This window comes from Branchiostoma belcheri, unplaced genomic scaffold (assembly GCF_001625305.1).
Source record: "Branchiostoma belcheri isolate BF01 breed outbred unplaced genomic scaffold, Haploidv18h27 scaffold153, whole genome shotgun sequence".
NCBI classification, from domain to species: domain Eukaryota; kingdom Metazoa; phylum Chordata; class Leptocardii; order Amphioxiformes; family Branchiostomatidae; genus Branchiostoma; species Branchiostoma belcheri.
Window position 1 is genome coordinate 551,012 of NW_017802969.1, and position 13,453 is coordinate 564,464.

The 13,453-nt window shown below is 42.7% G+C and overlaps 1 protein-coding gene across 1 annotated transcript in view; it reads left to right on the plus strand.

Annotated features, from left to right (window-relative positions):
* Nucleotides 1–9,795: 9,795 nt before the first annotated feature.
* LOC109465581 overlaps nucleotides 9,796–13,453 on the plus strand; it is a 17,469-nt gene continuing 13,811 nt past the window's right edge. Inside the window, exons 1-2 of the mRNA XM_019762937.1 lie at nucleotides 9,796–10,081; nucleotides 12,848–12,939. Coding sequence (XP_019618496.1) covers nucleotides 9,796–10,081; nucleotides 12,848–12,939 — 378 coding nt within the window. The remainder of the gene's footprint in view (nucleotides 10,082–12,847; nucleotides 12,940–13,453) is intronic.

Below are 13,453 nucleotides of genomic sequence, written 5' to 3' on the forward strand. Positions count from 1 at the left end.
CCATGGGAGGAAAATATTATATTTGATATGATTTATGTAATAATCATCAACAAATGCAATTTTCTTCCGTTTCCCATGGGTGTTTTTTGGTGCATTTGGGGTTTTCTGATGCACAAGATGTATAATATCACCAATCAACAGAGTTTGTAGAAAAGCACTTTAGTTTGGTGACGCACAATCGACTGCAAAATGATACTCATCCTCAATCTTATCTAAATCGCAAAATTGGCAAATCCTTTGCTCTAGAGGAATGTGGTTGTGTCTGCCTTTTTCTATGTGGAGTTTGTGTGAACTTATCCGGAGTTTTGTGATGGCTATTCTGTGTCGAATGTTCGTAATTTTCAGATATTTTTCCTCGTGGTAAGTATTCTTTAGTAATCTGTATGTCCGTAATTTGTTGTTGTTCCGCATTTCTGATATAAAAGATTGGAGATACATGTCCTTAAGACGTTGGTTGATGGAAGATATAATTTGGGGCAAATTGAAGGTAGAAGACCGGGACGAATGCCAAACATAGGCAAAACCGCTTTCCTCTAATGTCTTACGAACACCAGCAGCTTTTGGCACCTACCGCATCTAAATCAAATTGGCACAAAAGGGCGTCTGCAGAGAGACTGTCAGCTGGCACGTTCTGGCGTATTCTGAGGTAGTGTTTGATGGCGTTGAGTGACGCCCGACACCGTTCCAGCAACCCCGTGTCCGCTCGTAAAACGCTTGCAACCGTTCCAGCGAAGTTTGTGCAACGTTTAATCGCCGCCCGGGCAACGCTGGCGAAGCAGCGGTGGTCCAGCGTTCAAGATTTCTGCGTTGGCCTAGCGGACCCAAGCGTCCACGAACTTGCGTCTGGCGATGCCAAACTTTGACTGGGCGTTGGTGGAGCGGGGGTGAACTTTGCCGGAGCGGAAAATTGCCCCCTCCTCACCGCTCGCAATATTTTGTGCAGCTCAAAACTTTCGGAGCGGTAGGAGGGCCCCTCCAGAAACATCAGCGGTGGCCGGGCGTACATGGCGTTGCTTTAACGGGGGCCAACTTCTGTTTAGCGGTGGTGAGCGGTTTCGAGCGGTGATGAATTTTATTCACCGTTCAAGGAACGCTCCAGCAAAGTTCGCCCAGTGTGACCGGGGCTTTAAGCTGTTTGATACGCGCAAAACTATACAGACATAGGTGCGAAGACCCAGACCCAGACAAAAACAAGTTGTAAAAGTATGAGAGCCACATCTTAGCAAAGAAGGCTATTGTAGGATTTGCTCATACAAATCAAATCAATTTTATTGCTCAACAATTGTAGCTGGTACAATATATGGCAAAGAAACAAATATGGTACATACACAAACTAGTTACATGCAGTGTAGGAATCCTGAGCATATAACATCGAGTCCGTAATTGGACCAAGGCTCCCCATCAGACACAACAGATGGCGCTTAGTCAGGGGGATCCACAACCTCATACCTTCGCCAACTAATGATAATCTTTTAATTATGACTGACAAATTATAGATTATAACCCCTGATTATGCAAATTGGGTCATGATTGCTATACATGTTACATACTAGTACTGTTAATTCAACTAGCTTATACAATTACTAACTCTGGAAATCCAACTGCTAGTTAAACCAAGTCATACACAAGTACAGTGAGAGAAATCAAAGAAAACAACACAGGAATTCCAGTTCTTGTATGACGATGTCACTGGTAGGGTGGATGGCGTCTTCGTGCCATTGTTGTGCAGTTGTCATTTCCCAGGCATCTACCAGAACAACGTTCATCCCCTCAAACATCTCTCTCATCACCAAGTCCAGCTGGTACGCCAGCCAGTCTCCGGCGATTAGATCGTTCCCCATCCGCGTGTTGGCAGACTTGATGACCACGAGGGTCTGGGGACTCCTCTGATGCAGCCGTTGAATCGCAGCTCGGATGGCCTCCATCCTCTCTCTGTACATGTCCACAGGGTACGAGTTGCCAGAGTACCTTAGTAGACATCTTTAACCGAACCCTAGAAACCTACCACCCGACACAGTATGAACCAGTCCCTGCGACTTCCTAAAGCTAGATTGGAGTGCGGCAAGAGAACGTTTGCTTATCGAGGTGCAGTGGGCTGGAATAAACTCCCACCCGGTGTTAGAACTGCACCGTCGATACAGACGTTCAGAACACTGTATGCTCAGTTACGCGACCTCTGACTTCCCTCCCTCACGACCTGGCATGACCCCGATTACGAGTAATGGATCACGTTTATGACATTGTTTTTGGTGTATATATTGTTGTATTTCCGTGTATATATGTGTCGTACCCAGGGCCACTCTGTAAAGCAGTGCTATAGCGCTATATCACTGAGTAGTGCTACCGTGGTTAAAGAATACAGAAATAAATAAATAATAAATAAATAAGTGAAGTGAGCCCAGACAGAAATTCCCACGACATCGTTTGGTCCTCCTTTATCCTATCAATGAGGTTGGAAACATATTGTAAGTTTGAGAGCGGGGCCCAATCGCAAAATCGAGGTGTGCCGTGGGCATGATATTTTACTGTTATGTTGTTTGTTGTTAATCTCCAAGCAGATCCCTATCGGTGGCAAAAAAGACAGTATCAAATTGGCCAGGCAGTATCCATTAGCCAGAGAAGCTCCGCAGCCACCTGTACATTAACATAATATATGCATAGTGGTGTTAACCTTTAGGCCACACCAAGTAAATTTTATGGATGACGTCCGCGCGCGCATTGATTTTGGCCTGTTCCTAGAAAAAAAAAACAAGAAATTCCGCTTCCTGTAACTATGACCAAAGAGTCACGACAGTGCCACAAATCGTCGGATTGACGTGAAACCCGTAACGCAAAAACAGGACAGGACGACAACCGCTGTTCCACCTGATTTATTGCTGTTTTGATAATGAATAAAAGACTTCTTGTTTGTTAGACTGTGTCACCTCATTCAATTTGTGTCCTAACATTTGTCGTCTCTTAGTATATTTCTAATCTAGGCATCTTGTTTTTAGGGCCCTTCTTGTTTTTTTTCGCCCTCTCGCATTAGATTTAGGGTCTCCAAAGGACGTCATCCATAAAATTTACTTGGTGTGGCCTTAAGTAACATACACATGTCACAAGGTATAAAATTCCCATCATTCACCAATGAGGAATCACGGAATTTTCACATCAGTTATGCAAATTAGGTCATCATTTGCATAATTGGTATCTGTTGATGTTCCGCCTGCCACAGATTAAATAGATTACATGTATAACAGTACTATTATATAAAACACTGTAATAGAATTTCCTCATTTATCATGCAAATTAAGTCCTAATTTGCATAATTTGCATTTAGTTATGTACAACTCTCTCTCAGCTGCCTACAAAAAAAAAAAAGACAATACGTTATTCTTATCTGGACTCATCGGCTTTTAAAGATTTTGCCTGAAAGTCCCCTGCAGTTTCAGAACAAGATGCTGGGGGACCAAACCCACACCACTTATCCCTGACAGGAAGAGCTATCTGTCACCAAAAGGTCAAGGTTCTGCTGCAGTACCAATGTCATCCACCAGGAGGCCCATATTTGACCTTGACCTTTGTCTTCCTAAGACTTATCAGCATACCAAATATCATCACAATCCATAAAGGCGTTATGAAGTTATGCTGACTACAAATGTGCGGAAACACAAACAAACAGACAGACACACACACACACACACACACACACACACACACAGACACGCCAAAAACAATACCTCCATTTTTCATGGAGGTTTGAGATCTCCGAATTCTTGATGGGTAATGTTTACTTTGTTTTTTAAATAAACACTTCTGAACTCTACAATGGAAGTAAATAAAGGTTAAGTACCTGAATTTAGAATTGTAAATCCATGGTATTCAATTGTAAATCTTTGGTAAATTCAGTGTAAACAGCCCTTACACATTTAAGTGAGGACTGTACGAGTAATATCGTTGACTGGACATGCATAAGGCCCAAATCCTATTTTTGGGTCTCCTGGTCGTTTTCTTGACGAACCATGAGGCTCTGTCAGGGCGACGCCGGCGACGTCGAAGATGCGACTGGCACTGGAACAGTTGGAGTGCCTGTAGCGCCCCGTGTGGACCCTCCGGCACGCAATGGCGCACAGCTAGCGGCTGTGGAGCCCCGGGCCCGCAAACTCGCACCTGTAACCGGTTCTGTTACAACGGAGGGACGCTTCTGACTTCCTCGTGTTGGTGTCCACTATATTTTCAGGGTACTTGCTGCGAGACTCGTGAGTATATATTGCATTTAGTTACCTCCATGAAAAATGGAGGTATTGTTTTTGGCGTGTCTGTCTGTGTGTCTGTGTGTGTGTCTGTCTGTGTGTGTGTTTGTGTTTCCGCACATTTGTAGTCAGCATAACTTCATAACGCCTTTATGGATTATGATGATATTTGGTATGTTGGTAAGTCTTAGGAAGACAAAGGTCAAGGTCAAATATGGGCCTCCTGGTGGATGACCTTGGTACTGCAGCAGAACTTCCGGTTTTTGTATCTTTTGTCCTGAACATGCTATGGTCTTGATGTTTTGGTGACAGATTGCTTTTCCTGTCAGGAATAAGTGGTGTGAGTTTGGTTCCCCTAGCAGCTTGTTCTGGAACTGCAGGGGACTTTCTGGCGAAATGTTTAAAAGCCAATAAGAATTTGCCATGGGGCTTGATAAAGCTGGATCCTAAATGGACTGGGGTCAAGCATTCCATGACTTATTAGGTGATATTCTTAGCATGAAAGTTCATCTGTGTTGAAATTTATGAAATAAAGACTCAACTTTCTCTGCCAACACTGGAATGAGGAAAGTCCAAATTTGGAACAAGTCTCATTCTAGTGTTGGCGTTGGCAGAGAAACACAACAATAAGGGTAAAACGGTCGATCAAACATGTCACAAATCAAGGAAAAAACTTCACCAGGCATTTATGATACGAGTATTGTGCACCTGAACAGCAAACATAATAAGTCTGAAGTGCAGAATTGACCCTCCTATTTGATAACAATCTATCTGACCGTGATATTATTCTCCGTAAGGCCACACCGACTAAATTTTATGGATGACATCCGCGCGGGCATTGATTTTCGCCTGCTCTAAAAAAAATCACGTCCTCCGAGGCTCTGGCCTGGGTAGTCCAAGGTAGTTAGCGACAGTACGGAGCCGGTGGTAACTCTGGAGGATGGCACCCAGGCTATACCGAAGCTCCACGACTCAAGAACTCAGCACATACGTACAATTCTCACTCACTCACTCAAGGCCGCATGCTTCCGAGGGACTTCTAAATTCCACAAAAGGCCAGCATGTGCCAGCTTGTCGTATACGTCGCTATGTACTGCCGCAAATTCACAATACCAGGTTTGTATTTCTGTGGTTTAGTAGCATTTTTGTTTGGCCGGAATTTTTTTTTATTCGCCCGCGCGCACTAGTTTGGGGTCTTCAGAGGATGTCATCCATAAGATTAAGTCGGTGTGGCCTAATATATCTACTTGTTTGACTCGCATTCTTTGACTCTATAAAAAAGAGTGGGGAAGGGTGCCCTTGAGTCTTACGAGTCCTTGAGTCTTATGAGTTCGTGTTTTAAGAGCTATAAAAGGGGCGTGATCGTCAAAGAACGGGGATTTAGATACTACCTAATCCACTTGCACAGCCTCCTGCTCGTGTTTATACGTTATACATTTGTCTATCGTACGTACGTTCCAAACTACCCAGGAAAAACACAGCATGACATGTTGAGGATGGATCTGCTACTTGCCATAGGTTTACTTTACACACTGTCAGGTAAGGAGATTCTATTTTCTTCACTTTTGTTGTAGATAACCAGTAGATTCATCATTGGGTTCTTATTTTCTTACATCGTTCGGTCAAACATTTCATGACTAACATGATTAAAAAGTGATTTTCTTTCACAACAGACTAGAATAACTCCACTTTATGCTTTCAGTGCTAGACATACAAATATACTTTACCCCATTTTAACTGGAAGTTCACAAAAAGATTTCAGCATTCTTGATTTTGTTAAAAATTGTAAGAAGTCCTGAAAATGGACGCAGAAATGGTCAACAAGAAAACATCATGGAGGGTCAAGCGGTTGATGAGAAAAAAACAACAACTTGTAACAGTTATAGTCACTAGGAAAAACATTCATGACATTACTCCGCGAACAGCACACAAACATACGTAACAAGTCTGTCGTGTGAATTTGATCCTTGTATCTGATAAAAATATATCTGAATATAGCAAGCTTGTGATATTGTTCTCCGTTCCTCTTGTTTGATTCATATTCTTTGGCCCTTTACCGACGGGGAGGGACGTCAAATGCCCTTGACTTTACGAGTACGTGTTTTACGAGTTATAGAAGGGGCGTGATCGTCAAAAACGCGGATTTAGACTAGAAAGGCCGACATTTGCTTTGGAGCAAATTCAGCATGGCTTCACCACATTTCACGACATGGCAGGGAAAGAAGGAGAAAGACAAGGGAAAATAATTCTTTACATTGATATATAACTATAGTATGAAATGACAACAGTTGGATAGCTATCGCTTACATTATTGGTTAGGATTTTTAATTGCATAATGCAAACTGTTGATTTTCAAGATAAAAAGAAGCGTTTCTGCCCTGCATTCCAATGCTTGAGTAGGGAAGCTTGACATACCTACCAAAACACTTGAATAAAGTTCATACTGTCAAAATGACATGGCTTTGTGCAGGTGTTAATTGAGTTAAACCAATCAAATCCGAATAGCCAATCAGCAAGGAGAATAGAGGAAAGCTGCATGCCTATTGGTTGCCTGCTCTACATGCCATTCTGATGACTCATGCCCAAATATGGTAACACACTGCTATAGTACATTTTCTATGACGCAACCAAAAAAGCTCAAATAAAACCATTCTAAAAGCCTGCATCACAAAAATGAAAAAAAAAACGCCTTGGGGTATTTGCCCACTCTACCTTCATGACAAATTTCATGTTATTTGGCCTAAAAATGAAGGAGTTAAATCAATTAATATTTAAAGAAATGGCAGGAGGAGAAGGAGGAGAAGAAGAAACGTGAGCAAAAACAATATGACGTCACCACCATAATAATCCACGTCTGCTTCATTTGTCAATCGGATGTAAGTTCCAAACTACCCGCGAAAAACACAGCAAGATGGGGATGACTCTGCCTCTCGTCCTCATTATTTTACGCAGGTTTAACAACAAGGAAGAAGAATCTAGGAAAATCTCTCCAACTTCACTAAGATTTTACCCCGTCTCCCCTTGTTTCTTCGTGTCATAAATTTGTCCCTGTTGATATCCCGATCCAATGAGGAAATGGTAAAATATTAATTGAAGTTGACGAAAACACTTGAAAGCTAGTGTGATAATTTATGAACCTATGACATGCTCAAAGTCCTGTGCACACACACACATATATATATATGGCCTTTGGCTGTGTCAACAGTAGCACCTGCATAGTAGGTCGGCTTAGTTGTCAGTGATAAATTCACACATAGGCTTCAAAAACAGAGAAAGGGTACTTGGTCTAAATAACCAATCCTAGCAGGACACCCACCTTGGATGTGCAATCGAGCCCAGTAGATACAAAATGATCTTGGCACTCGTCATATTTCTTGTTTCTTCAGGTAAGGCCACAGCACATAAATTTTATGGATGACATCCTCCACAGATTCCAAATCTAATGCGAGCGGGGAAAAAAAACAAGGCGGGCCGAAAAAAACAAGGTTCTTACATTTTGAAATTTTGACTCAATCATTGTACAAATGGTTTTGATTCAATGGGAACATCACATTTACACAGCCAGCATCACATATCACTGCATCAAAGTAAGAAACAAAACATAAAATCAGAGCCTTGTCTTGTCTCCCCTCTTTATAGTTATCTGCCATCCACCTTCCGGCATGGCAACAGACATCTTTGCCCATTTTCGGCATGGTGACTACTGTCAGAAGGCAACAAAATTTTTTTTTTTTCCCAAAATCAGGCGAAAATTAATGCGCGCGCTGCACTGATGTCATCCATAAAAATTACTTGCTGTGGCCTAAGGAAGCATTCCGTTATAGTACATGCTCCGGCATTCAGACTTTTTCTTGAAGGAGTCATGAGGAGTCACTGACCAAAGGGGTTAATTCTTTTTAACTTCTTGTCCAGGCCTTAAAGTCAGGACTTTATGTAGCCAGTGTTTTATGCAGTCACAAAACTTCGGCTCAATGGCAAATGTTTACAGGAAATAACTAAGAAAAAGTAACACAAAGCATGGCAAAAAAAATGTGGTGCAGATCATAAGTACTGATAGCTGCATTACGTCGACGCATGCAAGTTACCGTGTTGGTCATGATTTAAGAAAGCTCCATGACTCAAGAACTCAGTACTAACCTACAGTGATGATTACTAAATTCCGCAAAAAGCCAGCATGTGCCGACTGGTCGTATACGTCGCTAAAGCGACGGTCACAACTCGCCGTGCGTGCTTCTGCGTGCTGTCTACGTGCAAAAACGTGGGCAATCGTACGGCATCCGTGCGTGGTGAGTACCACCTCCGTACGGAATCCTACGGATTTGGGAGCACGCAGACACGCCGTAGAACTTTAAGTGCAGGTAATACTTTTTCTACGTGCGGTCTGCGGATTTACCACCCGTGCGTGCGAGTACGTGCGACGCGCGTGCCCCGTACAGCCTATGAGCGTGCAACGTACGGATTCCGTGAATCTAACTTCACTATTCTCACGTGCAATTGCTGTACGGACAGCGCACGAAGCACGTGCGTGCCACGCACGGGGCTTGCGTCATCCGTGCTTACTCCTCACTTCCCAGTTGACCTGCTCAATGACCACGCAGAACACACGTGCACCATACCAGGTGCTCCGCACGTGTAACGCACGTGCAACGCACCTGATCTCTACAGTATATAAAGACAACTTGACGGGCGACTGCCAACTCGTCTCCAAGATGCCCAAAAAGGCTCAGAAGAAGACTACCAGACAAGACCCAAAGAAACGGGCCGCGGAAGACACCAGGGCGGCTAGTGATGATGAAGTTAACAGGAGGTGCACGCACTTACACCGTGCGAGTGAGTAAGGAAACCGTGCGTACGCCGCACGTGTAGGTACGGCCTGTACGCGGCAACGTAGCAATCGCACAGAGATCGTGCGTTGTAAGCACGTACAACTCACTTACCACTTGCGCAACGTACGATGCACGTAACCGCTGACGGCCAGGCGTGTCGTGCAGACCACGTACGTACACCTTGCGCAACCGTGCGAGTGACGTACTCCCTCGGCCGGCCACCCTACGTTTGCAGAAAAAACGTAGCAGACGTAGCCACGACGAAAACGTACGGACAAAAAGCACGCACGGCGAGTTGTGACCGTCGCTTAAGTACTGACGCACAATGCCAGCTTTGCATTCCAGTGGTTTAGTAGCATTATTAATTTTGGCCGGATTTTTTTAAATTTGCCCGCGCGTTTGCGGGTCGTCAGAGGATGTCATCCATAAAATTAAGTCGGTGTGGCCTAATTGATAATCTCTGTAGGTATGCTAGGCATTCGTTCGCCTATTATCTGATTCTCTGATAGCATTTATTACTGAGAACACTAAAAAAAGCACCATAACAAGCTTTCTTACAAAGCTTTTTTTTTCAGGACGGCTCCTGGTCTACAGATTTTCCTCACTGAATTAAGCACTAAGTTGATTAACTGTGTTGTATGTACATGTACTTGTGACAAGAGGCCTGGGGCGACTTCCGTTGGACAGCAATTTACAATGTAAAAGCATTGGGGACAACATGCCTTTCCAAGAGTCATATGCTGCTAACCTGGGGAATCGACAAGTACAAAGTTAAAACAAAAAAAACAAAACTCTTTCTCACAGCTTTAACCTTCGGCGATCCATGCCAAACCTATGAGGCTCTTGACGAACCTTTGAGGAGTGTCGGTGCGTTGTGGGCAGCGCCTGATCCCTCTCTGTGTGACAGCGGCCTGCAAACAAATTGGTACCGCTTTGTCAGCCCTGCAGGAGGAGTCATCCCGACAAATTGTTCTCTCCTCAGTAGAACCAGCTGTTCAACTCTTGGACCCGTCTGGATGAAAGGTTAGTGCATTGTCTATGTCTATTATCGAATATTCCAAGATATTCACCATGTTGGCTAATGTGGTGTCGTGTGGCGCAACGGCAGCGTGCGCAACTTGGAATCAAGAGGTCCCGGGTTCGAGTCCTGACATGCCACCGATCTTGTGCCCTTGGGAAAGGTACTTTACTCGACTTTCCCCACTAAACTCAAGTGAACATGAGTATTGTCCGTCCATTATTCGTTTCGATGTGTGGGACACAACACCAGCAACAGCTGCCTCTGTTCCGCGTGTATTGCACTGTTGCAATTTCGATAAAATAAAATAAAATAAAAATAAATAAAATAAAATAAATAATGTGTCATTTCATTAGGTCAAAGCAAGTAAATTTTATCGACATTCTCCGCAGATTTCGAATCCAGTGCGACAGGGCGAAAAAAACAAGGCGGTCAAAAACAAACAAGATTATTACATTTTCAAATTTTGAGATTGTAAACCTTGTTAAAGGAGAGTTGAGGCAACAAAACATGTAGTAAATACATGTACGACAACACTGTTTAATGTTACTTGAAAGTCAAGTTGCTTTACATATCGTTATGATGATTGTTGGTCTTACTGTAGTTGAATTTAAAGCTCGGCACACTTCAGCTGTGACTGCAAGGCCGATCTACTGTGTTTTAACAATAAACCAATCACTACAACATGATATCACAACCAACAGGTCTTTTGATTATATTCCAGTATTCAATAGTACAAATGTATTACCTGTTCTTGTAGATGTGTATAAAACGCAAATAAGTAGAACAATTCTAGAAAAGAGCGTGTCGTATCATTATGGGTAGCTATTAAACTAAGTATTTATTTGCAATGAAACACCTTGGACTACCAGCACTAATGCCATCAAACAAGACTAAACGTTCCTCAGTTTTATTCACAGTCTACCAGAACAGAACACTTAATTGCTGACAGCGATGCGAAGACTGAACTATCCGGAGGCCATATATTATGCCAACTATTAGAACATTCATTTTTTAAACAACTTTGAGTCTACAAATGGTTCTGATTTAGTGGCAACATAACATATAAAAGTAATGGAATGCAGAACTACATCAAAACACAGTAAAAAAAGGCTTCACAATAAATCAGAGCGTTGCTGTTGGACGTTTAAGACATATTTGCTCATTTTCGGTATGTTGGCCACCGTCAAAGGGCAACAGAATTTCTTTTTTTTTCCTGAAAATCGAACCAAAATCAATGCGTGCGCCGATATCATCCATACAAAGTACTTGATGTGGCCTAAACTTTCCGGCAAATGCATTTCTATACTTCACTTCACACCATATGACGATGAAATACACTGTCCATTGCTTTCATGTTTCACTCCATGCCATGTGTAGGGATGGTATGTATTGTTTTCCCTTATGTTTCTTCACCTCTTTCTCATTCTCCTTCTACTATTTTGTTAAATGACTTTAACTTCTTAATTTTGGAGCCAAATGTCCTCAAATCATCAATCTTCAAGCAGAGACAGGGTGGCTCTGACATGTCATGCTCAAGCAGACACAATGTGGCGTGGATAGGCAATCTTCAAGCAGATACAGGGTGGGACGATCCTGTTTGTACTTTGGACGGGATGATCCTTGAAAACACTTTTACTAAAAACTCTTTCGAGAACAATTGTTACTAAAAAGCATTGTATGGATGGTGGGGACTACATAGGGTATTTAAACACTACAGAGCACCACATGGAAAAGGTTGATGGAACAGTCCATTTTGGAATTAGGGGGGGGTTCGAGTTAAATATGCAGTATCAAACGAGCAAATGCATAATGTTCACAGTTCACATGGTCTTGCATAAACTGCTCTGTTTCTTATTCTTACTCAATTATCAAACACATTCATACATAATACATGCCCCAAGGGCTATACACTGCTACAAAATGTAACCAAGGAGCTTTCATCGATAAAAAGGTGTTTGCTACTTGAAGTGCTACAGCACCAGTTACCATGGTAACATACGTCTGGTCCAGGTCATTGACATTATTTGTTTGAAGAAGAGGAAGAAGATCAAAAACATTATTATTTTTTTCCTTCTACAATGGTAAGGCCATGTTGACTTCATTATATTGATGAAATCCGTGCGCGCATAAATTTTCGGCCGTTAAACCCCCCCCCCCAAAAAAACGTTGTCAACCATACTGTAAATCGTACAAAACAGTTGCAAAATGAGCAAATATAAATATATACCGTAGGTTTAAAAAAAACATTGGAAAACGATACCAATGTCGTAGAATGCCAAAATCAAACGAAAAAAAGACGAAAATGTAAAGAAATGAATTTGAAGACTAGATTATTCGCCATACCATTCTCTATGTCATTTGTTCAACCTTCAAAACCACATAGATTTCATAATGAAAGCAACTTTCTTTTTTTGGGCCAATTTTTTTTTCATTCGCACGCTCGAATCAGTTTTTGGAGATATCATCCATATAATCAAATCAACATGGCCGAAATATATTTACAGCAACATGAAATACCACAATATACAAATGTAATAGATATCAAAGAAAGGTTTAGTTAGACTAGAGTGCAGCTAGGGAACGGGCAAAAGCACAAACAACATAATTATGGGGATCAAGTCAGGTGTATGTAAATTTGCAATAGTGACTTTGATAGCATTTATTTAGACATGTCAATTGATATGTTTAGTGTAGTTCAAGATATTGAATGTTGGCTGGAGTCATACTGATTGTGTATGAATAATTCCTTTACTGATATCTATATTCAGGGACTCTCCCGACTACATCAGAAGGAGAAGCCCCTAGACAGGTTTGCCGGAGGACGTATGCCTCAGGAGACTGTGAGGGGTACTGCTGGAAAGTACTGCTGAAAATGTTTTTCGGGATTCTACGTCTGCTACGTTTTTTCTGAAAACGTGGGGAAGACGTGGCATCAACACACGTCACTCGCACGTCACTCACACGGTTTCGCAAAGTGTAAGAGTGTGGTCTGCACGCCACGTCTGGCCGTGAGCGGTTGCGTGCATCGTGGTAAGTGAGTTGTACGTGCTTACAACGTACGATCTCTGTGCGATTGCAACTTTACCGTAAGGAGGCCGTACTCACACGTGCGTCTTTCGTACGGTACATACGGGGCACGCGCGTCGCCCGTACTCGCACGCACGGGTGGTGAATCCGCAGACCGCACGCAGAAAAAGTTTTACATGCACTTAGAGTTCTACAGCGTGTCTGCGTGCTCCCAAATCCGTAGGATTCCGTACGGAGGCGGTACTCACCACGCACGGATGTCCTACGTTTGCCCACGTTTTTGCACGTAGACAGCACGCAGAAGCACGTACGGCGGATTGTGACCGTAGCTTAACCCTACCTAGACC